This window comes from Dermacentor variabilis, chromosome 8 (assembly GCF_050947875.1).
Source record: "Dermacentor variabilis isolate Ectoservices chromosome 8, ASM5094787v1, whole genome shotgun sequence".
Classification (NCBI taxonomy): domain Eukaryota; kingdom Metazoa; phylum Arthropoda; class Arachnida; order Ixodida; family Ixodidae; genus Dermacentor; species Dermacentor variabilis.
The window spans coordinates 97,410,842-97,436,083 of NC_134575.1; the positions used below are offsets into that span (position 1 = coordinate 97,410,842).

The window sequence follows — 25,242 nt, forward strand, 5'->3', positions numbered from 1 at the left end:
TCCCCCCACGGAAGGCTTTGCGTCATCTAGCCTTCTACGTAAGCATCGTCCCAGGAGCAGTGCCGCTAGTGATTCATGAGTTGTTGCGTGCGGCGTCTTGCGATAAGACAGGAAAAATTTATGCAGCTTTACCTGCAGTGTTTCTCCTGTGCCATCTTTGTAGTGCGCATTCTTTAAGGTCTGACTGAAACGCTTCGCCAGCCCATTGGAGCTGGGGTGGTAGTGAACTGTGAGGACATACCGTGCCCCCATTGCCTGCACGAAGCGCTTGAACTCCTGCGAAACAAATTGAGGTCCATTATTGGCAACAATTGTTTCAGAGAAACCAAGACGTGCAAAGAACTTGGTCAAACAATGAATTGTGCTTTCTGTAGTTGTCGATCGCATTTCAAAAACATCTGGCCATTCAAAATGTGCATCGACAACCACTAAAAGCATGGTATTCTGAAAAGGTCCCGCAAAGTCTACGTGAACATGCTGCCACGGTGAAGTCGGCCATGACCACGGGTGAAGAGGTGCGTTGATTGGAGCATTACATTGCTCTTGACAACAACGCAGCTTCTGATGCGAACTTCGAGGTCTGCCTCAAGAGTGCCACCACACGTACCTGCGTGCTAGTTCCTTGCTGCACACGATGCCGAGATGGCCGTCATGGAGTTCGTCCAGAACGAACCCTTGCAGCTTTGCAGGGATGACTACTCTTGCGCCCAGCATGGCGCATCCCTGATGCACAGTCAGTTGGTTGCACCTGCGAAACAAAGGCTTCAACTGCCCTTTGGTGATTGATGTGGGCCAACTCACATTTGTGAATTCCTTCACTTGACAAAGTTTGGTCTTTACTCGTGGCAGCCGCGATATCTTGACTAGAAACATGTTCGGAATAGAAATTAGTAAAAGCGAATTTGAAGCTTGGTGAAAGAAAGATAGATAAACTAGAAACAATGTGGGCATACAAAACAAAGTTCACAATAGGGTTTCAGAAAGTTTGTTTATGGGAATTCATAGGTAGGACATTGGGCATCAAAATAACAAGAGCTTGGTGGCGCAACACACCGCCCCGTTCAATTTAGGACACTCGTCACATCCACATACACGCATACACGTACGTGTGTGTGTGTGTGTGCGTGTCTGTGTGTATGTGTGTGTTGTATGGGAGCACTTCGGTGTCAGTTCTGTGCCAGCACGGAGGAAGAAGTTGACGTGTGTGTCTCGCTCTGTCAGCTTTCAGTCTGTGGCTGCCTTGTGTTAGTGGTCCTTTTCCAGACACTGTGCCCATGTTGCTCAAGTGAACACGCCTAGTTAACTATATATATATATATATATATATATATATATATATATATATGCCATTATCCCTCAAGAGAAAAGTATATAGCAGCTGTGTCTTACCAGTACTCACGTGCGGGGCAGAAACCTGGAGGCTTACGAAAAGGGTTCTACTGAAATTGAGAACGACGCAACGAGCTATGGAAAGAAGAATGATAGGTGTAATGTTAAGGGATAAGAAAAGAGCAGATTGGGTGAGGGAACAAACTCGAGTTAATGATAGTATTACGATATCATTGAGCGATGCTCAAGAGACGAGCCGCCACGAGAACGACGAAGAAGTTGGTCGGTGCCCTTGGCACGAGCGATCGAGTGTCAGCCTGGCTCCAGTGTAAATAGCAGGTAAGTAGCATCTTTTGTCTGTGTCTTTGCACATGTAACATTTCTGGTGGAGGTCAGCGATCACCATCCCCACCACGGAACTCCGAAGTGGTCGGCACACCAAGCTTGTCACCATGCCTCCCGGTGACGAGCCCGCCTCTGCAATGGCTTCGGCTTGTCCGACTGCTCCAATCGTCACGGTTGCCCCACATCGTGACCCAGGTGTGTTTTCTGGCCTGGAGGGAGAGGATGTCGACGACTGGATCAAGCTCTATGAACATGCCAGCGCTAATAACAGGTGGGACCCAACGATTATGCTCGCCAATGGCATCTTTTATCTCGGCGGCACCCCACGCATGTGGTACCAAACGCATGACGACGAAATAACCAGTTGAGACAGTTTGAAAGAAAAGCTACAGGAACTGTTCGGCGACCCCATTTGGCGCAAGGCTGCCGCGAGAAAGGCTCTTGCGTCTCGTGTTCAGTCATCTACAGAGTCATATGTTTCCTACCTCCTCGATGTCCTGGTTCTATGCCGTAACGCTGACGATAATATATCCGAAGCAGATAAATTGGCACGTGTGCTAAAAATCACATCGCCGACGACGCTTTCAATTTGCTTGTTTTCGGCAACGTCTCGACTATCGAAGCCATTATAAAAGAATGCCATCGCCTTGAACAAGCTAAGAGCCGCCGTATCTCACACCACATTGCGCGGCTACCCAACACTGCTGCTACGTCGATATGTGAAGGTCAACCGCGTCAGACCACCACCTGTGACGACATCACCCGTATTGTTCACCGCGAACTCGAGGCCGCCTGTTCGCCAGCCTTCTCCACGACAACTCCCGATCCGCCAGCAGCCACCATTGCGATGATTCAGGCCGTCGTCAGACAGGAATTTGAAAACATGGGTCTGAACACCGTGTGTTCCACGTGTCGGCCCAGCGTTCCCCAGTTATCTAGCGTCCCTCCTCGTCTTCGGCAGTCCTTTTCTGCCACATCTTGCCGCAACCAGTCCGAATGGCGTACCCCTGATGACAGGCCGATCTGCTTCCACTGCCGTCGCATCGGCCACGTCGCCCGTCACTTACGCAACCGATGGGCACCACCTCCTCGGACTTACGCCGCCACTTATTCCCATACCTTTGGACCTTCTGTACCCTATGCCACCCGCCATGAACCCATTACCGCTGATGCCCCTGCTCCGAACCTTTGCTACAGCCGCTCGCCCTCACCTCGACGCCACCAGTCTCGTTCGCCCCAACCCCTCCGCTTTTCTTGGCCGCCTATCGCCTCCTGGACACAGCCGGAAAACTAGGCACTGCAGCTTCTGGAGGGGAAGCTGCGTTGTCGACCCTGCCCTCAAATCCTCTGCTCATGTTACCTACTAACCGAAACCTTCTTGACGTTGACGTTGACGGCTATCCTGTCACGGCACTCATCGATACAGGAGCATCTTTCTATTATGAGTGTTGCCTTCCGACGACGACTGAACAAGCTCCTCACCCCAGCGTCGGCATGCGTCGTCTGCGTTGCGAATGGCAGTACTGTGCCTATCATTGGCATGTGTACGGCACGTGTCAGCATCGCCGGCCGCCACACTCCTGTCCTCTTCGCTGTGATTGCTCATTGCCCCCACGAGCTTATTGTCGGCCTCGATTTTCTCTCCGCCCATTCTGCTCTTATTGACTGCTCTTCCAGTACCCTTCGCCTTGAGTTGCCGATTCTCGCAGAACCTTCTGACACACCCCAGTGCCGCCTACGGCCCACCGGCTTTATTCGCCTGCCGCTAAGATTGATAGCTTATATTGAACTCTTGTCTTCCCCACCAGTCTCTGATGGCGACTACCTCGTCACTCCTCTGCCCGACATTCTACTACAGTATGACGTTACCGTGCCTCACAGTATACTTACTATTACTGCGAACCGCACTTTCATGCCTATCTTTAACTTTGGATTGGCAAAGCAAATTCTACCGCAAGGTATTTGCCTTGCCAACGTTGATTGTCTCGGCGGACATCACGTGGCAACTTTATCGACCGATGCTTCTTGCGAGCTTAACAGGCCCATCGTGCCAGCCTCGGCCGCCGATTCCAAGATACAGAAAATGGTTGCGACGGACCTGTCTTCTGTGCAGGCTGAAGACCTTTACCAACTATTGTCGCCCTACAGAGATATTTTCGACTTTGACAATCGCCCTTTAGGCCAGAGGCTCGCGGTCAAGCATCGGATTCTTACTGGCGATGCTACTCCTATTCACCGACGACCGTATCCAGTTTCTGCGTCGGAACGCCGAGTAATTCAAAGTGAAGTCAACAAAATGCTAGACAAAAACATCATTTAACCTTCTTCGAGTCCCCGGGCGTCACCTGTAGTGTTGGTTAAGAAGAAGGATGGCATGTGGCGCTTCTGTGTAGACTACCGCCATCTGAACGACATTACTAAGAAGGACGTCTACCCGCTCCCACGTATAGACGACGCCCTTGACTGCCTCCACGGTTCCAGCTATTTCTCTTCTATTGATCTTCGTTCTGGATACTGGCAGATTGCTGTTGACGATATGGACAGAGAAAAAATGTGTTCATCACACTTGATGGCCTATACCAAGTTAAAGTAATGCCGTTTGGATGATGCAATGCCCCTGCCACCTTTGAGCATATGATGGACTCCTTGCTCCGTGGTTTCAAATGGTCCACATGTCTCTGCTACCTCGACGACGTCATCGTCTTCTCGCCCACGTTCGACTCTCACCTTGAGCGTCTAACAGCTATACTTGATGTATTTCGAAAGGCGAAGCTGCAACTTAACTCATCGAAATGTCGTTTCTGCCGCCGCCAAATTACTCTTCTGGGCCATCTCGTTGACGCTTCCGGAGTACAGCCTGATCCCGACAAAACTCGCGCTGTACGAGACTTTCCGGTTCCGAAGACAGCCGCAGACGTTCGAAGTTTTGTCGGGCTATGCTCGTACTTTCGTCGTTTTGTTCAAGATTTTGCGGCAATTGCTAGACCTCTCACTAATCTTTTGAAGAAAGGCCTACAATTCTCGTGGAGTACTGCAGAAGCCGCCGCCTTCTCTCGTCTCGTCACTCTTCTCTCCTCACCACCCATTCTCGCCCACTTCGACCCTGATGCCCTTACAGAATTACGTACAGATTCCAGCGGTCATGGCGTAGGTGCCGTCTTAGCCCAGCGTCAGCGTGGCAAGGATCGTGTTATTGCTTATGCGAGCCGCCTCCTAGCACCATCAGAGCGTAACTATTCCATTACGGAATACGAATGCCTTGCTGTTGTCTCGGCGGGTGTGAAGCTCCGTCCTTACCATTACGGTCGCCCTTTTTCCATAGTCACTGACCATCATGCTCTCTGCTGGCTCTCATCGCTAAAAAATCCTACAGGCCAGCTTTGTCGATGGGCTTTGAGGCTACAGGAATTTTTCATATTCCGTGGTGTACAAGTCTGGCCGCCTGCACCAAGACGCCGACAATTTGTTGCGCTACCCTGTTGACGATTCTGACTCCTCCAATATTGCCAGTGCTTCTTTCGTATTCTCTTTATCCCAGCTGCTTCATTTCGCCGACGAGCAACACCGTAACCCATACATCACAGCACTCGTCGACCGTTTTGAACACTCTCCGGCCGATGCTGCTCTGCGCCTCTTCGTCCTCCGCGACGGTACTCTGCACCGTCGTAACCTTCAACCGGACGGCTCTGAGTTCCTGCTTGTAGTAACCAAACAACCCCGCTCCACCATTCTAGAAGAGCTTCACGACGCACCAACGGCAGGACACCTCGGCGTACCTCGAACCTATGACCGTGTATGTCGCCATTTTTTCTGGCCGGGCCTTGCCCGTTGCGTACAATGTTACGTCGCCGCTTGTGAACTTTGCCAACGACGTAAGAAGCCTTCCCAGCTCCCCGCTTGTTACCTGCAGCTGCTTGACATCCCTGCCGAGCCTTTCCATCGTGTCGGCTTGGACCTTCTCGGCCCATTTCCGGAATCTACATCAGGAAACAAGTGGGTTGCAGTTGCGGCGGACTACGCGACCCGCTACGCCGTAACCCGTGCTCTTCCGACCAGTTGTGCAACTGACGTTGCGGACTTCATCCTACATGATATCATTTTGATGCACGGTGCTCCATGTCAATTGCTTACATACCGCGGCCGCACCTTTTTGGTCAAAGTCAATGACGACATCATGCGTGCCTGCTCAATACAGCATAAATTTACCACCTCACTGAGTGTTTGAACCGCACCCTTACAGACATGCTATCCAAATACGTTTCAGACGACCACCGTGACTGGGACCTGGCTCTACCTTACATTACCTTTGCATATAACTCTTCCCGTCTCGAAACTGCTGGCTTTTCCCTGTTTTGCCTCTTGTATGGCCGTGAACCGGCGCTACGACTGGACACTGTGCCTCCTTCCGCCACAGCTTCAACTAGTGATTATGCCCGTGATGCAATTGCCCATGCTGACCATGCTCGCCAACTTGCGTGCGCTTGTCTACAAGTGTCTCAAGACAAGCAGAAACAACGCTACGACCTCCGTCACCGTGATGTCCATTTTGTGCCCGGCGCCGTAGTATTGCTTTGGTTACCATCGCGTAAAGTCAGCCTTTGTGAAAAACTGCTTTCCTGTTACACAGGCCCATATCGTGTGATACGCAAAGTGACCGATGTCACCTATGAAATCGTTCTAGCCACGCCCACTGCGTCCTCCGCTGTGACAACCAGTGACATTGTCCACGTTGCCCGACTGATGCCCTACAACTCTCCATGCACCTTGGATATTTAACAGCACCGTGACGGTGCTTTTGCTGCCGGGGGGGGGGGGGTATATTACGGTATCATTGAGCGATGCTCAAGAGGCGAGCTGCCACGACAACAACGAAGAAGTTGGTCGGTGCCCTTGGCACGAGTGAGTGTCAGCCTGGCTGCCTGGCTCCAGTATAAATAGCGTGTAAATAGCATCTTTCTTCTGTGTCTTTCCACATGTAACAATATCTTTGTTGAAATCAAGAAAAAGAAATGGGCATGGGCAGGATATGTAATGAGGAGGGAAGATAACCGATGGTCATTAAGGGTTACGGACTGGATCCCAAGGGAAGGGAAGCGTAGGAGAGGGCGGCAGAAAATTACGTGGGCGGATGAGATTAAGAAGTTTGCGGGGACAACATGGCCACAATTAGTACATGACCGGGGCAGTTGGAGAAGTATGGGAGAGGCCTTTGCCCTGCAGTGGGCATAACCTTGCTGATGATATATATATATATATATTGCTACGGAATAGTATTTTCTATGAGGGAGAGGCGAGCAGTAAGAAGATGACGGCGATTGGAGGCTAGCGCGGGCTGTTGCCTCTTGGCCAAGTGCGGCGTATTATGTTGTAAATATACTTGTATATAGCTTTTCATCTGCGTCGAGCCTTCCTTCATGGCTCCTGGCAATGACAACTCGACTCAGCCGATCCTTCTCTACCATCACAGTTGGCAACTTATACCATCGCTGACTTTCAGAAATTTATTACGCCCGACATGCCTTCCGAGCACGCTGGTGAGCTCTACCACGTTCTGTTTTCCTACCACGATATTTTTTACTTTAACGATCGTCCTTTGGCCCAAACTACAGATGTTAAACTTCGCATTATTACCAGCGATGCCCCTCCTATTCATCGCTGCCTGTATTGAGGGTCACCGGCTGAGCGTGAAGTTATTCACATAGAAGTTCGCAAAATGCTTGCCAAGAACATTATAGCACCGTCATGTAGTCCATGGGCGTCACCTGTTGTACTGGTAAAAAAGAAGGATGACTCGTGGCGCTTTTGTGTGGATTGTGGGCACCTTAACAGGGTTACCGAAAAGGACGTGTATCCACAACCTCGGATTGATGACGCCCTTGACTGCCTCCACGGTGCTCGCTACTTCTCCTCTATTAACCTTCGCTCCGGGTACTGGCAGATTGCTGTGCACGATCTCGACCGCGAGAAGACTGCTTTTGTAACACCCGACGGTCTTTATCAATTCAAAGTGATGCCGTTCGGTCTATGCAACGCTCCTTGTCACTTTTGAACTCATGATGGACTCCCTTCTTCACAGTTTCAAATGGTCCACGTGCCTGTGCTACTTGGACGAAGTTATAGTATTCTCCCCAACATTCGATACGCACCTTGAGCGCCTCTCGGCAGTCCTGGACGTTTTTCGTCGAGCCGGTCTGCAACTGAACGCATCGAAGTGCCAATTTGGCCGTCGCCAGTTTACCGTCCTAGGGCATCTCATTGACGTGAACAAAGTGCAACCGAATCCAGGCAAGATCCATGCTGTTACGCACTTCCCTGTTCTGAAGTGTGTCAAGGATGTGCGCAGCTTCATCGGCCTTTGTTCGTACTTCCGCCGTTTCGTGAAAAATTTCGTGGCCATAGCACGACCACTAGCCGAGCTTCTGAAAAAAAGACACCCCTTTCCAGTGGGGCAATAACGAGGCCTCTTCATTCTCGCATCTAATCGACCTTCTCACAACGCCTCCTGTTCTGGCCCATTTCGATCCTTCTGCGCCTACTGAAGTCCGTACTGATGCCAGCGGGTTACGGAATTGGCGCAGTACTGGCACAACGCCAGCGCGGCAATGACCGTGTTATCGCTTACACCAGCAGGCTCCTCTTACCTTCCTAGCGCAACTCTTCCATCACTGAGCGTGAGTGTCTGGCCCTAGTTTGGGTGGTTGCGAAGTTCCGCCCATACTTATATGGCCGACCCTTTTCCGTTGTCACCGACCATCATGCGCTTTGCTGGTTATGCTCACTGAAAGATCCTACAGGAAGACTTGCTCGCTGGGCCTTACACCTCCAACAATATTCGTATACTGTCACCTACAAAGCTGGCCAACTACACAAGGACGCTGACTGCCTGTCTCGTTACCCAGTAGACGAGCCTGATGACGCTGACAGTAGTACCACCAATGGCATTTTCTCTGTGTCTGCCTTTGCTAACATCGCCGATGACCAGTACCGAGACCTATCGCTGCGAGCACTCATCGAGCGTCTGCGCTCTACACCTACCGACACATCCGTTCGCCGATATGTCCTCCTGGGTGGCATTCTGTACCGAAGGAACTTCCTCCCTGACAGATCTGATCTTCTTGTCGTGCCAAAACATCTACGACAGACTGTGCTCTTTGAGATGCATGGTGCACCCACTGCAGGACATCTTAGGGTAACCCGCACGTACGACCGCGTCCGCCGCCGGTTCCATTGGCCTGGTCTTGCTCGCTCCGTCCGACGCTATGTTGCTGCTTGTGATATCTGCCAGCGTCGGAAAAACACTTCAGGTGCTGCCTGTCGGTCATCTCCAGCTGATCACCGTCCCTGTGGAACCGTTCTTTCGTGTTGGATTAGACCTCCTCGGTCCCTTCCCATGTCATCCTCTGGGAACAAATGGGTAGCCCTCGCAACTGATTACACCACCCGATACGTTATCATGCGGGCTCTCCCTACCAATATCGCCACTGATGTCGCGGACTTTCTCTTGCGTGACATTATTTTACTTCATGGCGCCCCGCGACAGCTGCTCACTGACAGTGGTCATAACTTGCTCTCGAAAGTTATCGCAGACATTGTGCGTTCCTGCTCAACTCAACACAAGCTGACTACCTCATACCATCCTCAAACCAATGGCCTTACAGAGCGGTTAAACCGTACTCTTACTGATATGCTGTCCAAGTACGTTTCCAAGGACCACCACAACTGGGACATTGCCCTTCCTTACATCACATTTGCTTATAATTCTTCCCGGCACGACACCACCAGATTTTCTCCATTTTATCTACTCTGTGGTCGCGAACCGACCTCGCCCTTTGACACGGCACTTCCTCCTGCTGCGACCTCAACAAGTGAGTATGCGCGCGACGCCATCGCCCTCGCCAACCATGCACACCAGCTTGCCTGTGCTTGACTGACGGACTCGCAAGCCACTCAACAGCATCAATACCACGCCCGCCACCATGACAAAGTTTTTGCCTGGTGCGCTCGTTCTCCTGTGGTCGCCCTCTCGTCACGTCGGACTTTCAGAAAAGCTCCTTTCGCGATACACAGGGCCCTACCGCGTGCTGTGCCAGGTGACGCCTGTGACATACGAAATTGCTCCTGTGAGCTCAACCTCGTCATCTACTCTCCATGGCATCTAGTGATGTCGTGCACGTCAGTAGGCTGAAGGCCTACTACACTGCTTCCGAGTCCGGCTTTTAGTCGCTCCGGGACGGCGCTTTTGCTGCCAGGGGTAGTGCTACGGAACAGTGTTTACAATGACGAAGAGGCAAGCAGTGAGAAGACGACGACGACGATTGGAGGCTAGTGCGGGCTGTTGCCTCTTGGCCAAGTGTGGCGTAGTACGTTGTAACTATACTTCTACACAGCTTTTCATCTGCGTCTTACGTAACAATATATATATATAGACACCCTCGCTGCAACCTAACGGTAACTTGGGCACGGTATGAAACTAGTGTGTGTGTGTGTTGTTCCTTTAGAGCCACCAATGGTGCTTGGTGTCTCCCTTTGCAAATACCTTCACTTGCTTGTGTGTTAAAATCCACTGTGCTTTGCCAAGGGAGCATATCATTCCCTGTCGGTTCCAGCAATCATTTGCCACTATTTTGTGATGGCGGAACACAAGGAGCAGACTGCACTCCAAAGAAGTAGTCATATTTTTGCACCTCTAAGGCACACCAAACATCGTAAAGACTTTACCATAAGATCAGAATCTGGGTGCGAATTACTGGAATTTCGATTTGAAGTTTCGCTCCATGGCAACACGGCATGCGCTGCCACAAAGCCACACTTCAGGGCAAGGTTCTCAAGTACTTACAGTTTCGTTATCTCCTGGGGAACCCCCCTGTATTTCCACCGCTGTGTGTTGAAGCTCCCTTCTCTCCTGCACTGTCGGTCATTTTCATCCTCTGCATGAGTCGCTATTTTGTGTTTTGCAGTTAGTGAATAGTGCACATGGCACTGGCAAAGTAGAACTTGGGTCACGATAAGCTGTGCTCAACAGCCCAGCTCCCGTCTCCAGAAACAGTAAAGCAGAGTCATTGGCTGAAGATATGACACGCACAAGTGGTTTATCCCCAAATGGATGCTGTTTTGTAAACATCTGGGGTTTGCATGTGCAGTTATTTCCGTGGGTTATATGTGCATATTTTTTTTCTTTCTGGGCTGTTTTGAAGAGGATGCGGGTTATAGGTGTTGGCAGGTTATATGAGGAAAACTGCGGCATTTCCTAGCTGACTCCTTGCAATCTCGACTTACGATAATGTTGCCAAAGTTAAATGTGGGATCAAGAGGAAACTCACTGGTGAAGTCTCGTATAAAACACATTTGTTGTGCCAGCGAATCATAACAAATTTTGCAAGTGCCAAATATGGTTACCGGGCCTCAAGTGATCATTGAGGATATGAGAGCAGGCCTGGTCAAAGCACTTTTGAAGTGTTCTCTAAGGGTCGTAGGAGAGAGTACTCAAACACTCCACATTCTCTCACTTTGTAATTCTTTAGCTTTCTGAAAAATCCCTTTTATAAGTGGACTTCAGAAACAGGGTCATGAAGCATTCAAATGCAGAAATATTGAGTAAATAAAAACGAACATTAGGAGTTCTTTGTTTCATCGTTCTTGAAATCACCCTGACGATCTCCTAAATCAAATGAAAAAGATAGCTTGTCATTAAATTTAGCATCTGTGTTCTTTCTTGGCATTTCTTAATAACTCTTATTTACTTTCTTTTTATTTGTGCAGCATCAAGGCCTTCAATTTCTTCATCAACTGCCAAATGTGACAACTCAAAGCAAGGATGCCTCCACCGATGTGAGCAATGTGACTATGAGGCTGATGAACTATTTCTTCTGGAAGCACATGCCAGCGTCCATACTTGCGAGAAGCCATTTCCTTGCCCTTTATGCCCTCAGAGCTTTCCACAGAAGCGAAGACTGAAGACCCACCTGCTCACCCACACAGGCAAGACACCATTTCAGTGCGCTTCATGCTTTCGGAGCTTTTCGGTAAAGGCTCACCTGAAAGAGCACCTGCGCACCCATACAGGCGAGAAGCCATTTCATTGTCCTTTATGCCCTTGGAGCTTTACTCAAAAGTCCACCCTGAAAACCCACCTGCTCACCCACACAGGTGAGAAGCCATATCAATGCCCTTCATGCTCTCAGAGCTTCTCGAGCAAGTATCACCTGAAAGCCCACTTGCGCATCCACACAGGCGAGAAGCCATATCGATGCCCTTCATGCTCTCAACGGTTCTCGCGTAAGTGTTACATAAAAGCCCATCTGCGCACCCACACAGGTGAGAAGCCATATCAGTGCCCTTCATGCACTCAGAGCTTCTCGCAAAAGATACGCCTCAAAGAGCACCTGCACAGCCACAAAGGTGAGAAGCCATATCAGTGCCCTTCATGCTCTCGGGGCTTCTCACAAAAGGGCTACCTGAAAATCCATCTGCTCACTCACACAGGCGAGAAGCCATTTGAGTGCCCTTCATGCTCCCAGACATTCTCACGAAAGACTCACCTGAAACAGCACCTGCAGACTCACACACGTGAGAAGCCATTTGACTGCCCTTCATGCTCTCAGAGCTTCTCACGAAAGGCCCACCTGAAAGCCCACCTGCAAACCCACACAGGCGAGAAGCCATATCAATGCCCTTCATGCTCTCAACGCTTCTCGCGCAAGTGTTACATGAGAGACCATCTGCGCACCCACACAGGCGAGAAGCCATTTCAGTGCCCTTCATGCTCTCGGAGCTTCTCGCAAAAGACCTCCCTGAAAGAACACCTGCACAGCCACACAGGCGAGAAGCCATATCAGTGCCCTTCATGCTCTCAAAGCTTCTCACAAAGGTGCACCCTCAGGAGACACATGAGACGAGAAGCCATTTCACTGCCCACTCTGCCTTCAAAGATTCTCGTTTAAGAATGCCCTGAAGATACACCAGTGCATTCATACAGGTGACCCGCCATAAAGTTGCACCGTCTGCTCCAGGTCCGCATCACTTGAACAGATTTAAGAGAGCGCAGCACCACGGTACTGTAGGCTAGCTCAACAATCTCGTTAAACTAGAGTCTGAATTAAAAATTTAAATATGTGTAGTATGTTACATAGTTTTCTACTGCATCAGGTAGCACAAGTGTCTGCACGTGCTCCCGAGAACAAGCTTTAACTCGGGCTCAACTCCGATGGCGCCTATTCAAATACATGTAAAATGCAGAAATGCTTTTCTGAAATAACCAGTGGGTCGATTAGAATGAAATTTGTTACATTCGAAAGAAAAAGCTAAATTCTGGTGACTGCTGGAAGCATAATTTAGTTTAAAGGCCTGAATGTTACAACAGGAATTTACAAAGATTGTTCATCTTTAAAAAAATTGGAGCAAGAAATTTATAAATTTCTAACTCTGCACCTGGAATAGGTATTGTAGCTCTGTAAACTGCATACACTAGATCTTCCAAAGCAGACAAATTTGATGTATCAACGTATATCTTGTTAACTTGTTACACTGTTTACACGTACTTTGCAAATGTCCTACTCACTTATTAGTGGCATATTTTAACGCTTTCTTTAATATGTAAATACTGTCCGTTCAGGTGTCCTATTTGGAGCATTTTACAGAATTGCAATATCATTTCTCATTGCTGAGTTACCAGAGTTACTTGATAGTTTCGTTTTCTGAAACTTCGTGATTTTGAACAATTGTTATTAGAAGATTGATGGCCTTAATGAAAAATTCACTACCAACAGTAACTAGATTCTGTTTCTTTTATATGCAACAAACCTCAACAGGTTTGGTGCGGTAGTAATCAGGAAAAGCGATTTCTCCTTTCCCGTGTATATAGATGGGAGCCCCCAAGCTGAAGCTTGTTCTTAAAGGGTCCCTGAAACACTTTTGTGGGGTTACCATATTTTCTCTAAATCTTTTCTCAACACGTTATGAAACACAGAACAAAAGGATTTACGAGAACTAACTTACGTAAAGCCGTTGTAGCTGAGAAAAAAATCAAAATACAGTTAAACTTAGTTAAATGAAGTCTGCAAAAACAGCTATTTGCTTTGTTATATTATGGCTTTTCATTATTTTAAAAAGTAATTGATGTTCATTCGTGTCTCAAAAATTACTTTTTGCATGCGCCTACAAACTATGTATGTTCATTGTAATAATTGTTACACTACAGATGTCTGAATGATTTGTTCTTTAGGTTCTGTTTTTTTTCAGTGTTCTCTTTGGTACATATGAACTTGTTCTCTTAGACCAATTCATGTATTTGTTGGCTCTTGGTTCTGGTCTACATGGTTCATCATGGATTCTTTTGATCTTATTCTATTTGTGCCTTTCTTTTTTTTTACAAATGGGTACTTTTTTAGAGGAATTGATTGTTCAGTAAGCTAGCTTTCTACTGTCTGTTTCATCAGAGCATCAAATAAATGCTTTTTTTGAGTATTTGTTTATTCTTTAGTGAGTATTGTCTGTTCTTGATATTTCAATAATTTATTAACAGCATGCAATATAGGGATGTTAACATTTTATTGTATCTGGGGCTGCAAATGAAGTTGAGTGACGGCAGTTGGAAGTTCATTATGAGCACAGAAAGAACCTGTTATAAGTAACATAGATGAGCAATTTAAGGTTCGAGTTGAATGTCAAGTCCACCATGCTTAATTCATTCCTACATTTTATTTTAACTAATGTACCAGCATTTCTATAAGCACTAGTGCGACATATATTTGTAGAAATATTTGTGTAAACATTGCATATTGAATTGGCTGATAAACCTGCACTGTGTAATACATCTGTGTGCAGAAAGAAAAAAATTGGGCCAATCCTGTTTTGAGAAATTTGAAAAGATTCTTTCTGAATTGCAGTTGTGCCAGTCTCTCATCAGGAATTACCTCATCAACAAAATTATGCATAGGACATGCTTATAACGTAATAAATACCAGGGTTCATTGTTTCGATTAAGGGCGTGCAAATATTTGATATGTTAAAGTAGGCGCTTTGTCAATACAACTGTTTTCTAATATTCTTCGAACACTTAAAACATTACTGTGCACGAATAAACCTCACAGTGAAGCAAAACTATGATAAATGTCACCTCCATGGGCATAGTGTAGGCATAAAACGTCAGAGTGCGTAGTAGAGGAAGTATATGCTTCTGAGGTAGCCAGACTTTCCTGGCTATACAGGGATCATTTGCACTCTTTGAAGAGCCCTTTGTATGCGAGTGATTTCCCCATTTGTTCCTAGTGCACCGTTTGTGCTTTTAGTAAACTATGCTACATAATGTGCAATGTAACTACAGGAACTTGCCAATGGAATGAACACCAGGATTAGTACATTGTTTTACTCATATTTTGACAATAGCTGTGCACTCTTCAAAAACAGTTTGAAACATATTCTACATTTGCTTCAATTCTGGCACTATTCGATTTGTACTGCATTCAATATGCAAAACTTCTATATAGGGTGACCATGTACCTTTATGTAATGAATAAACATACTTGAGGCTTCTTTTCTTTTTTCTTGTTCTGCAAGTTGCACTTAAGGATTACCTCCATATCCACTCAGCCATTTTGGTGGCACGTATGCCTTCAGACTGGCATATTACATCCACGTGAAGAGGCACCTGCACGAACGTCTGGCCATTCAACTGCTGGGTCTTTCAAAGCTTGCTTATTTTTAACTTGTGAACTCAGATAGCAATTGCCTATCGACACCGTTATGCGATCTGGGTGTCAATGTATTCAGTCAAAATTGAAATGGAATATGCATGCGTGTGCAGTATGCTACATAACATTCTGTTATACAAGCGTTGCCGTATGCTGAGATATGTTGAGCTGCCGAGGTAATTCATAGCATGTTCCAGTATAATGTGAAAAGCTGTTTCATTATGATTTAAGAATGCAATAAAACAATTTGAAAACACTGATATGACACGACACATGACACTGGCAACACCACAATATCAGTCATGTATCGTGCCAGTTATGTTGGTACACACTGTGCAAATAAATATAATGTAATACAAATTAACAAGTTCTTTAGTTATGATATAGCCAAGGCTATGCAGGTGTGCTGAAGGTTGCAGAGATATTTTTGATAATCAGCTTAGAGCACATATTTCAGTGGCTACAGCCATGTGATATTCCGTGATGTAATGGCTCAACAACGAAGCATCTGTTTATACACAATGCATACAAAAGACCCCTTGTTACGGTTGGCATCCAGCACCACGTGCAGAAAGGAATTTCACCCGACCTCTCACCATGCCTCGTCGAAATGAGGCGTGACTTCTGCTGCGGTTGGCATCCAGCACCTCATGCAGAAAGGACTTTCTCTCGCCCGACCTTCAACCACCATGCCTCGTCGAAATGAAGCGTGACTTCCTAATTCGCCATGACCATTTCGAGTGTCTGCCGGTCTGGCGGAAGCCCCGCAGTGTTTACAGGCCTCTTTTGTGTGTGTGTGTGCGACTTTAGAGGGACCCTTTCCTCGAACGGTCACTCTACAGGAGAACTTCCACTAACCAGCAACACGCAAAAGAGACGGACAAGGAGGCTTCCAGGAGGCGCGGTACCACCAGAGGCGTGGTATAACCGGAGGTGGGGCCCTCTTTCCGCCAATCGGACTCTGTGCCGGTCACGTGACGTCGGCGGAAGCAAGATCCCTCCCACGATTGTAGAGAGCCTGTTTAAGGGGCTCCGAAATGTACTTTTAATCACTTCATTCTCTTCTCATCATCTTTTATCAAACTGATTAAACCGTACAAGTTTCGCACTAGAAATCGTCTCGTCCTTGCCCAGTCGTCATGGTCAACCGGATGCCTGCTGCCCGCCGACAACGCCACGCTACTCAATAGTAACGTCGGTCGAGCTTCGATAGGCAGGCGTCGCTACAAGTCGGCAGCAGTACGATACGCAACCCTGGAGTACGCAGCAAAATGAATGGCAGCGATTGAGATACGCAACCCTGGAGACCCCAGCTTCCCACAAAACACGCAAGCAGCTATTTGATGTCTAAAAGATGTCTTGAACGGCTAATTCAAAAGCCTAGTAGCTGTCTTGATCAAGACATTTTGTAGCCATGGACGTCTAGAAGTACTTCAGTAAGCGCTGCTAACGTTACGCTAAAAGTTGGCTAATGGACAACTTGACAAGAACAACTGAAGACTTTTATTAGACATTCCCTCAAATTTTTGCGGCAGCTGTTACAGTAACACGACGTTTGCCCACAGTTACAATTTATTTTAAACGAGGCATGGACATCAGGAAAAAAAAGTTTATATTGTCGGATAGAGTGATGCAGAGGTAGTTTTTCCAGATGTGAACCATGGGAATAGTGTAGTAAAGCCTCATTGGTCAATTTGTGCTTTTTAATTAGACCAATCAATTGAATGCGACCTGTCAGAATTATTTTGCAAATAAAACAAGATATGTATTGTATGCTGATATAATTCCAATGTTCACTCATTGACCTAAACAAGAACATCTCTGCGCGAAACACGTCATTATTGACAAAACTTCGCCCTGCTGGGTCTCCACCAAATTGAAATAGTTTCTAGCAAAGAAAAATTTTGTCAGTGATGCTACAGTTCAGGCAAAAATTACATCCTTGTTTCAGCTACGGGGGCACAATAGCCTAACACCAGTATTTGAAACAGAACACTGTGCTGCAATGAGTTAAGAAATAAAGGATAGTACACATCTGGAAAAACACTCTGCGAACCACTCTAACTAGCAATATAAATATATTTTTTTCTGATGTCCATGCTTCATTTAAAAGTAAATTGTAACTTACTTTCTGGGTGCCCCTTGTAATGTAACGCCACATGCACAGCATCACGCAGAAATAATGGCGAGTTCTTCGGCATACCATCCATTAGTGAATTCCTTGTACAAGAACTGAAAAATAAATCATAATATGCTGTTATTTTTTCTCATAAACTGTATGATGAGCTTTTCATGCATAAAAGGTGATTGCAAGCGAAAATGCAGCAAGGCATCAACTTCACACCATGTCACATACTCATACTTTATTACCTAATAAATTAGAAAAGATGCAGAAAGTGTAATTAACAAGAGTGACAAATAGCAGCAAAGGTGATCATGGATAAATCTTGATGATTGCCACCGCTGCCAGGGTAGGCCAGCCTTCGTAGGAGAGCACTGGCTGCCCACAAAAGCTTGCTGTCACAGGGCACGCATGACGGTTCTTGTAGACATAGGAAAGCAATACCTGCACAGAACAGGAAAAAAAGGGCAAGGGAAGAAATGGGAATGTTGAAATTGGAACTTCAATTAGCAATATGTTCTAAGTAAGAAGTTTGGCTCACATTAAAAATTAATTTAAGCACTCCTTTCTCTTAAACTACGGGTATCTTAAGGTATGTATGCGATAATGTTTAAAATGACTAGTATATTTGCTATCATAAGAAGCCAACAAACACTGACACCAAGGACAACATAGGGTAAATTACTTGTGCTTAATAAATTAAATAAAGAAACGATAAATTAATGGAAATTAAAGTGGATGAAAAAAACACCTTGCCGCAGGTGGGAACTGAACCCACAACCTTCGCATTTCGCGTGCTATGCTCTACCAATTGAGCTACAGCGGCGTAGTTTTCCCATCCACTTTCTTGGGTATTTATGTGTCCTAGTAGAACGCTGGGAGTGTTAGCCAGCGCCACAACTCAGAGACCTTGTTCCTGCCATATAGTCATTAAGTTGCATAGCAGAGTCAAAGTCGGCCTTTAATTTATTGTATGGTGTTTTGGGTGGCTAAAAAGCCACTTATCAACCTGTCAAACAAGTCTGAGAAGCTTCCTGCAAAATATAATCAGTTTAAAACAGTAATTCACTCTGCAGGTAAATAATGTACTAACTTAATTAAAAAGTTAAATAGCGTTTTATATTGTTGAAATAAAAGCAAGTTTGGCATTTTGCGCTGCCTAGCTGTTGCCTCTCTTTCAAACTTAAACATGACACAGTACAGAGTAAGCAGGTAGCATGCAAAGGAGGACTTGTGATAAAGTAGTGTTCCAAGGCAACACTCCTGGCTGGATCAATCACTTTTGTTGACATATTTTCATGTGACCCTAATTGGCTTTGGGCAATACCTCACACAAATGACGCAACACCTTGGATGGTGCGTCATACAAAGTTGAAAGTATCTCATGATGTGATCAAACGATAACATTGCCCACTGACTTGGAAGTGTTAACATGCTGTTTGCGTGAGAAAGTGCAAAGTGATTTGTATAGGTGGCAAATTCATCAGTGTATCTATAGCCTCAGGTAATTCTGAGCATCTATGCTGACTTGCAACTGAGAAGCCACTGCACACAGAAAGGTGTATTCAAGTAATGGTCCATGCAGAATAATTGCCCACCTAGTGAAAAGGCAAATGTGGCAGGCTAATGGGCCAGGGCAAATAGATTGATAAATTCTGATAACACCTCCAATGATAATATTGAAATAGGTGATAAAAACAGCACAGGTAAAATTGCAGTTATGACAAAATTTTAAAAGCACCTCTGCAAACTGCTGGAACCCTCAGCATCATGCCTGTTCTACACGCACATATGTTGCAGCGCAATCTATATCTCAGACGCAGGCGCCTCCACAGATCACTTTGTGATCTCCTCACAATAAGGTTAAAAAAACAGTCTGGCACAAGCTACTTGATGTGATTCATTTTGCAAGCGCCAGCCAACCCGCCGTGGTTGCTCAGTGGCTATGGTGTTAGGCTGCTGAGCACGAGGTCGCGGGATCGAATCCCGACCACGGCGGCCGCATTTCGATGGGGGCGAAATGCGAAAACACCCGTGTACTTAGATTTAGGTGCACGTTAAAGAACCCCAGGTGGTCGAAATTTCCGGAGTCCCCCACTACGGCGTGCCTCATAATCAGAAAGTGGTTTTGGCACGCAAAACCCCATACTTAAGCGCCAGCCAAGTGCTGATGGTGGTAGAGCGAAATTGAAGTTTGTCCTTTTATGGAAGCCTTGGCCCATGTTTTATCCATTCTAGCGGCAAAGCACACCTTTTACAGCACACATAAATCTTAAATTAGACTGCTTGCTGATGCTGTACAGTAAGTTCCTGTAAAGAAACTAAATCACACAGAAAACATTTAGAAAACCAAATTAATCAAATACTGGCTTGAATACATTTGTGCATTAGGGAAGCAAGGTGTAATGTACACTGTTGTAGAAAATTTTTATTCATGTATGGAATACTTCTATGACACAGCAGAGTTAATTTGTGAGTTCTTGCATAGCAATGACTACCTACAGGTAAATTTTGTAAGCCTTAGGGAAACTAATTATTAGTAGAACTATGTATGCACACTGGCACTGAGAAACTGGTTATAATAGTGGCAGCTTATAATGGACCAGTGCAAAAAAATGGCCGTTTGTGAGACACCAACTAGCTATTTACCACGAAGCACTCCCTGGCCTTAACCCATATAAAAAGCACTGGGAGAACCAGAGAGGGTACAGTACATTGGCTTACACTGATCATGATGAGGTCCCGTCATCCAGCTAGCGCCAAGGTACAGTCGCGATCTTTTTGAGGGTGAACACGGGAGCGCGTGGCTTTCCGTACGGCCAGCGCAGCTTAGCGGCGACACCGAGAAGCAGTGCGCATGCGCAGTGCGTCTGGCGTGTGAGAACTCTACCTTCGCGCGCATTGCGTCACGCAAGCACGTCCGTGTCGTCTGCTACACGCGCACCGCGATAAGGGAGCCGTGCACTTCAAGAGCGGTAACAATGTTGAAGTTTAAATTACATTCCACACGATGCATGAATAAACTCGAAACTGTTATCTTTTGCCGACGTTCTTATACTTGTAGGCGTAACAGTGGCCACCCCTGTGTTCGAGGAAGGTGTATATTTGTTCCCATTAACCCCGTTGATCAGAGCAGCTGCTTAACCTCAGCATGGCCCGTGTTCCTGAAGACGAGAGGTCGAAAATAGTACAACTTTCACTGAAGGGATATTCTCAGCGCTTCATCGGCGCATTGGTGCACAAGCCCCTGAAGACTGTCAATAGGATCATCCAAGCATTCAGGAAGGAAGGCCGCATTTCTGACGCCCCACATAGGCGTCGGGAAATGGCAGCGACAGATGAAGGAGACGCGCTTATGGTAGCTTCAGTAGAGGAGAATCCCTTTCAGTCCGCGAGGGAAGTGCGGGAGCTGCTCGATGTGGCCGCTTCAGTTCTTACCCGACGGCGACCCCTCAGGAGCGCTGGATTGCGAAGTTATGCGGCTGCGTAAAAGCCCGTTCTCAGCGCTTCGAACACGGTGTCACGACTGCAATTTGGCGAAGTTCACGCCTTGTGGACTTCCAATGACTGGGGCCGAGTAATCTTCTCGGAGGAGTCGACTTTTTCAACACGTCAAAACGAGTGCGTGCGGCTGTGGCGCTCAAGAGGGACACGGTAAGAAAATTTTCTCTACGGATGTGATTTTGTGTGAAGAACTAAATTTAATATACTTTCCATGCTGTTACGAGCCAGCCACTCAGCAGGGAGTCGCGGCGAGCGGACGCACCTGCGTGAACGTGTGGGGCGCGCTGTCAAGACATGGTGTCGGGCTTCTACACCGCATCGAGTGAAATCTTGGACAACGTGCTCCTTCCTTAGGCCCACGCCGCTTTACCAGATGCCGGTTTTATGTTTTAAGGATGACCTTGCGCCGGTGCACACTGCAAAAATTGTGAAAGAGCACCTAGAAACTAGTAGGGTCCATCTGGTCTCCTGGCCAGCCAAGGGCGCTTACATGAACATGTGCGAAAATGTATGGGACCGCATAAAAGCAGCCATGGTGCGACACCCTATTCATTTGGCAACTGCGGACAAGGTGTGGGAACCTGTTTGCCAAGAGTGGGAGCATCTTAGAGCAAGTAAGTTTGCGCCTGCCCTGTGCTCTTCCCTACCGTGTAGGATGACAGCAGTTTTTGCTGCAAAAGGGAATATGACAAAATAGTAAAGAAAATGAAACAGCGATTAATTCAAGTTTACAGCTATTACTTTTCTATGTCTTTCATTATGTTGTGAAAAATGCACAAAATAAAAGTTCAGACGTTTGCGTTTTTGGCTTTTCTGCATTGTGTGACTAAAGGAACCCGGGAGGGAAGAAATAAAAAATTAGGTCACAATTTCCAGGTATTTAGCGTAACGCTAACAATAAGGAACAAACCATTTATATTGGAAACGTCTCGATTATGCTTACAGTGATAATTCGGTCACTGCCGAGGATACAAAAAACAGCTAGCAGACGGCAAGCAAGCGCTCCGATGACGTGATGCGCGCGAAGGGAAGCTACTCTCGCCGCGCGTGCGCACAGAGATTGTAAGGCGCCGCTTAACTAGGGTGGTAGTATCGAAGCCACGCGCTCCCGTGTTCACGCTCAAAAAGATTGCGACTGTACAAGAAGGATGTCCAGCTGTCTATAGAGTGAAAGGGACAAAATAAGATAGTATCAAGTCAGTTGAAAGGCAGATTTGCAATTACAAATAAGGTGACCCAGTCACAGTCATTCATTAATAAATGCCAAGCTGTCGTGATTTCACTCCCAGATGAAGCACCTACTAGGTTAAAGGTTTTGCTGCTTATTTAGAACAAAACACAAGTGAAATTTGTACATCAGCAGACGATTTAATTTGGAATTTTATAGATGAAGTAAACACTGCAGTTATATCTTTTGTTTTGCTATAAAGTGGGGACGCTACAAACTGCATAGTCACTGACACACACGCGCGCACACGTAAGAACAAAAGGACACAAAATTGGGCGAGTTCAGTCTGGTTCAGAATTACAGCCAGCGCGTCGTCTTCGAATGCACTCCTTTCGGTTGGCTCGTGCTACGTTAACGACAGGCTAACAAGCAGGGCAAAGTTCTGACTGTTGTTGCGGAAGACGTGAAGCGCGGTAGTGCTGAACGGCTGAACACAAGCAGAACCCTCGTATAAAATTAATGACGAAAACTCGCTATCCGAACGTGCGACATACAAAGACGCACCGAGACACGAAGGCGGCGAACGCAGATCCCGCCATTGTGGTAGTAAGCCGTCGGCGAAAACACGCAATACAGCCGATGTCACGAAGCACTGATGCAAAACACACGGCACACAGCATCAGCACAGCTAAATGACTCCAGTTAATATTCAGTATAAATGTACAGAACGGCTTAGAATGACGCACAACTGGATAACGAACCCACGACCGAGACATAGCGGGCGGCAGTAGCCGTTTTTTCAAACTTCCTGCCTCCCAGTGTTTCCAGCACAGAATGTGATGTCCGACAAATTTGGACCGTGCCGCCGAAGTGATCGCAGCGTGGTGGCTCTGTGACACCGCTGCGCAACACCGGCGTTTCGCTCCTGCGGCTGTAAATACCTGCTGCGCGAGCATAGAATGGTTTCCAGGCGTCGTGTGCGCGCCCCGTATGGAAAACAATAACACGCCCTTGATTGTTGAAGTTCTGGTGTGAAATTATTTAATATTAAAGCCAATTAACTTATGTTGCTTCCAACGAGTTCGATTTGTCTGTGGCGTCTTTTATTCGCTAACGCCGACGGCCGACGGTAACCGCACATTTAACACGTCGTTTGGCATTTTATGCACTTTTAGACAAAAAGATCTAGAAAAGTTTTTGAGTTAGACATTCTGAATGCGTTTACCAAAACAGACTCTAGTGACACCAGTAGTGGGTTTTGCCGCAGATAGAATATATACTAGCATATTCCAAGTGCTGAGGTTATGTTTAGAAGACATTCTATTTTCAGTCTTATCATAGACCAAGACGTCTATAGCCGTTTGTAGCCGTTTCAAGAAGTTTTTAAGAGGTTCTGTGTTTCGTGGGTTGGACAACTACGAGATCGTAGCCTCTTCGTCCTGGTGACAACGTTCGGAAGGAAGGTGTCTGGATTCATGACTGCATATGGTGAGTGCACGGCTTTTCTTCACTAAGATGTCCCTTGGCTTTACGTATTTTTTGGAAAGTACAGTGCAGTGATTTTTCTTTAACCGTTGACGGAAGTTTTCAGTACGTCAAGGTTGTTATAGAGTGAAGAGTTAGCAGCACTCAGGGCAGCCGTGAACTTGAAGGCACTAAAGAAGCCGGAATCGTTGAGCTTGGCTAGAGTTGGGCCTCCAAATTGCCGAATCAAAGAGAAAGCTGGAGATCATTGAGGCGATCGAAGCGATCGGGGCCGACGACAACGAACTGAAGGAATGCCTAGAGAGCATTGCAGAGGAAGAGCGTAAGCGCTTAGAAGAAAAAGAGGAGCGCGAGCTGGCAGCACGTGAGGCCAAAGAAGAGCGCGACCGTGTCGCACGCGACGCACTCGAAATGAAGCGCCTAGAGATTGAGCTCCTGAAAGCTCAAAATTCTGAAAGACCAAGGGGCACGTGAAAGCGAGCGCAGAATGACAGACTTGATGGCACCCTACGCAGCAGGAGGGGACATAGGTCTTTTCCTGGTACAGTTTGAGCGCACGTGTGAAAAGGCAAAATTCGGGAGAAACACGTGTCCTCAACGCTTGCTTACGTTACTGCCACATGAGGTAGCTGATATCATTGCCCGTATGGGGAAAGAAGAAGCAGAGGACTTCGATGAAGTCAAAGCGAACCTGCTTAAAAAGTATAGATTATCAGCAGAAGCATTGAGGCGAAAATTCGGGGAAGTCGAGAAAACCAAAAGCGAGTCATACACAGATTTTGCATACACCTTAGAGGTAAACCTGAAGGAATGGCTCAGAGAAGAGGGTGCACTCAGCGAAGCCGAAAAGACAATGCAGTGCGTTGCTTTAGAACAGTTCTACCACCGGTTGCCAGTAAACATCAAGCATTGGGTTCAGGATAGGCCAGGCGTAGACACTATCACGAGAGCGGCAAACCTCGCTGAGGAGTACGTAACCCGCCGTGCGTTCGAAGGAAACGAAGCTCCTAAGAAGGAGGTGACTAAATACAGACCCGACAAGCCAGAGCGATGGTCTAAGTCGAATCAGTATAAATCAAAGGAAAGGTCTGATTCATTGAAAAGTAGTGACGAGAACAGCAAGGGAAGGGAGGAGTCACCCGAACAGAGGGCAGAAAGGCAAAAGAAGAAAGCTTTCAAGGCCAAGAAACCAATAGTTTGCTATAACTGCCAGCAAATGGGGCATATCTCCGTGGGATGCAAAATCCCAAACTAGTATTGATGTCACTAAGTAGTAACGTAGAAAATCTGAACTTGCTAGAACAGTACATTCGAGACCTCGTGGTAAACGGCAAACCGTGTAGAGTGCTTCGCGACTCGGCAGCCACAGTGGACGTGGTGCATCCGTGGTACGTAGAGGAAGGCCAGTTCACGGGAGAATGTGCTTGAATAAGGCAAGCCGTGGAAACCTCCAGTGTTTGTCTCCCTGTGACAAAGATTAGTATCGAGAGCCCTTTTGGAGTACTGGACACTGAAGCCGCCGTCTCGTCACATTTCACGCCGCAGTATCCGTATTTGTTTTCTAAGAAATCAGAAGATTTGCTACGACGCAAGGGAATCGG

The 25,242-nt window shown here is 46.8% G+C and overlaps 1 protein-coding gene and 1 long non-coding RNA gene across 2 annotated transcripts in view; one reads left to right on the forward strand and one right to left on the reverse strand.

The window, feature by feature from the left end:
• LOC142590445 (uncharacterized) overlaps positions 1-15,204 on the forward strand; it is a 40,180-nt gene extending 24,976 nt beyond the window's left edge. The window contains exon 3 of the mRNA XM_075702570.1: positions 11,434-15,204. Within this exon, the coding sequence (XP_075558685.1) occupies positions 11,434-12,614 (1,181 nt within the window). The 3' untranslated portion in view covers positions 12,615-15,204. The remainder of the gene's footprint in view (positions 1-11,433) is intronic.
• Positions 15,205-17,710: 2,506 nt separating this feature from the next.
• On the reverse strand, positions 17,711-21,613 carry LOC142591197 (uncharacterized). The gene is made up of 2 exons (XR_012830386.1): positions 20,209-21,613; positions 17,711-17,928 (listed from the first exon to the last, which is right to left on the reverse strand). It is a non-coding gene; the product is annotated as an uncharacterized LOC142591197 (long non-coding RNA).
• Positions 21,614-25,242: the final 3,629 nt, after the last annotated feature.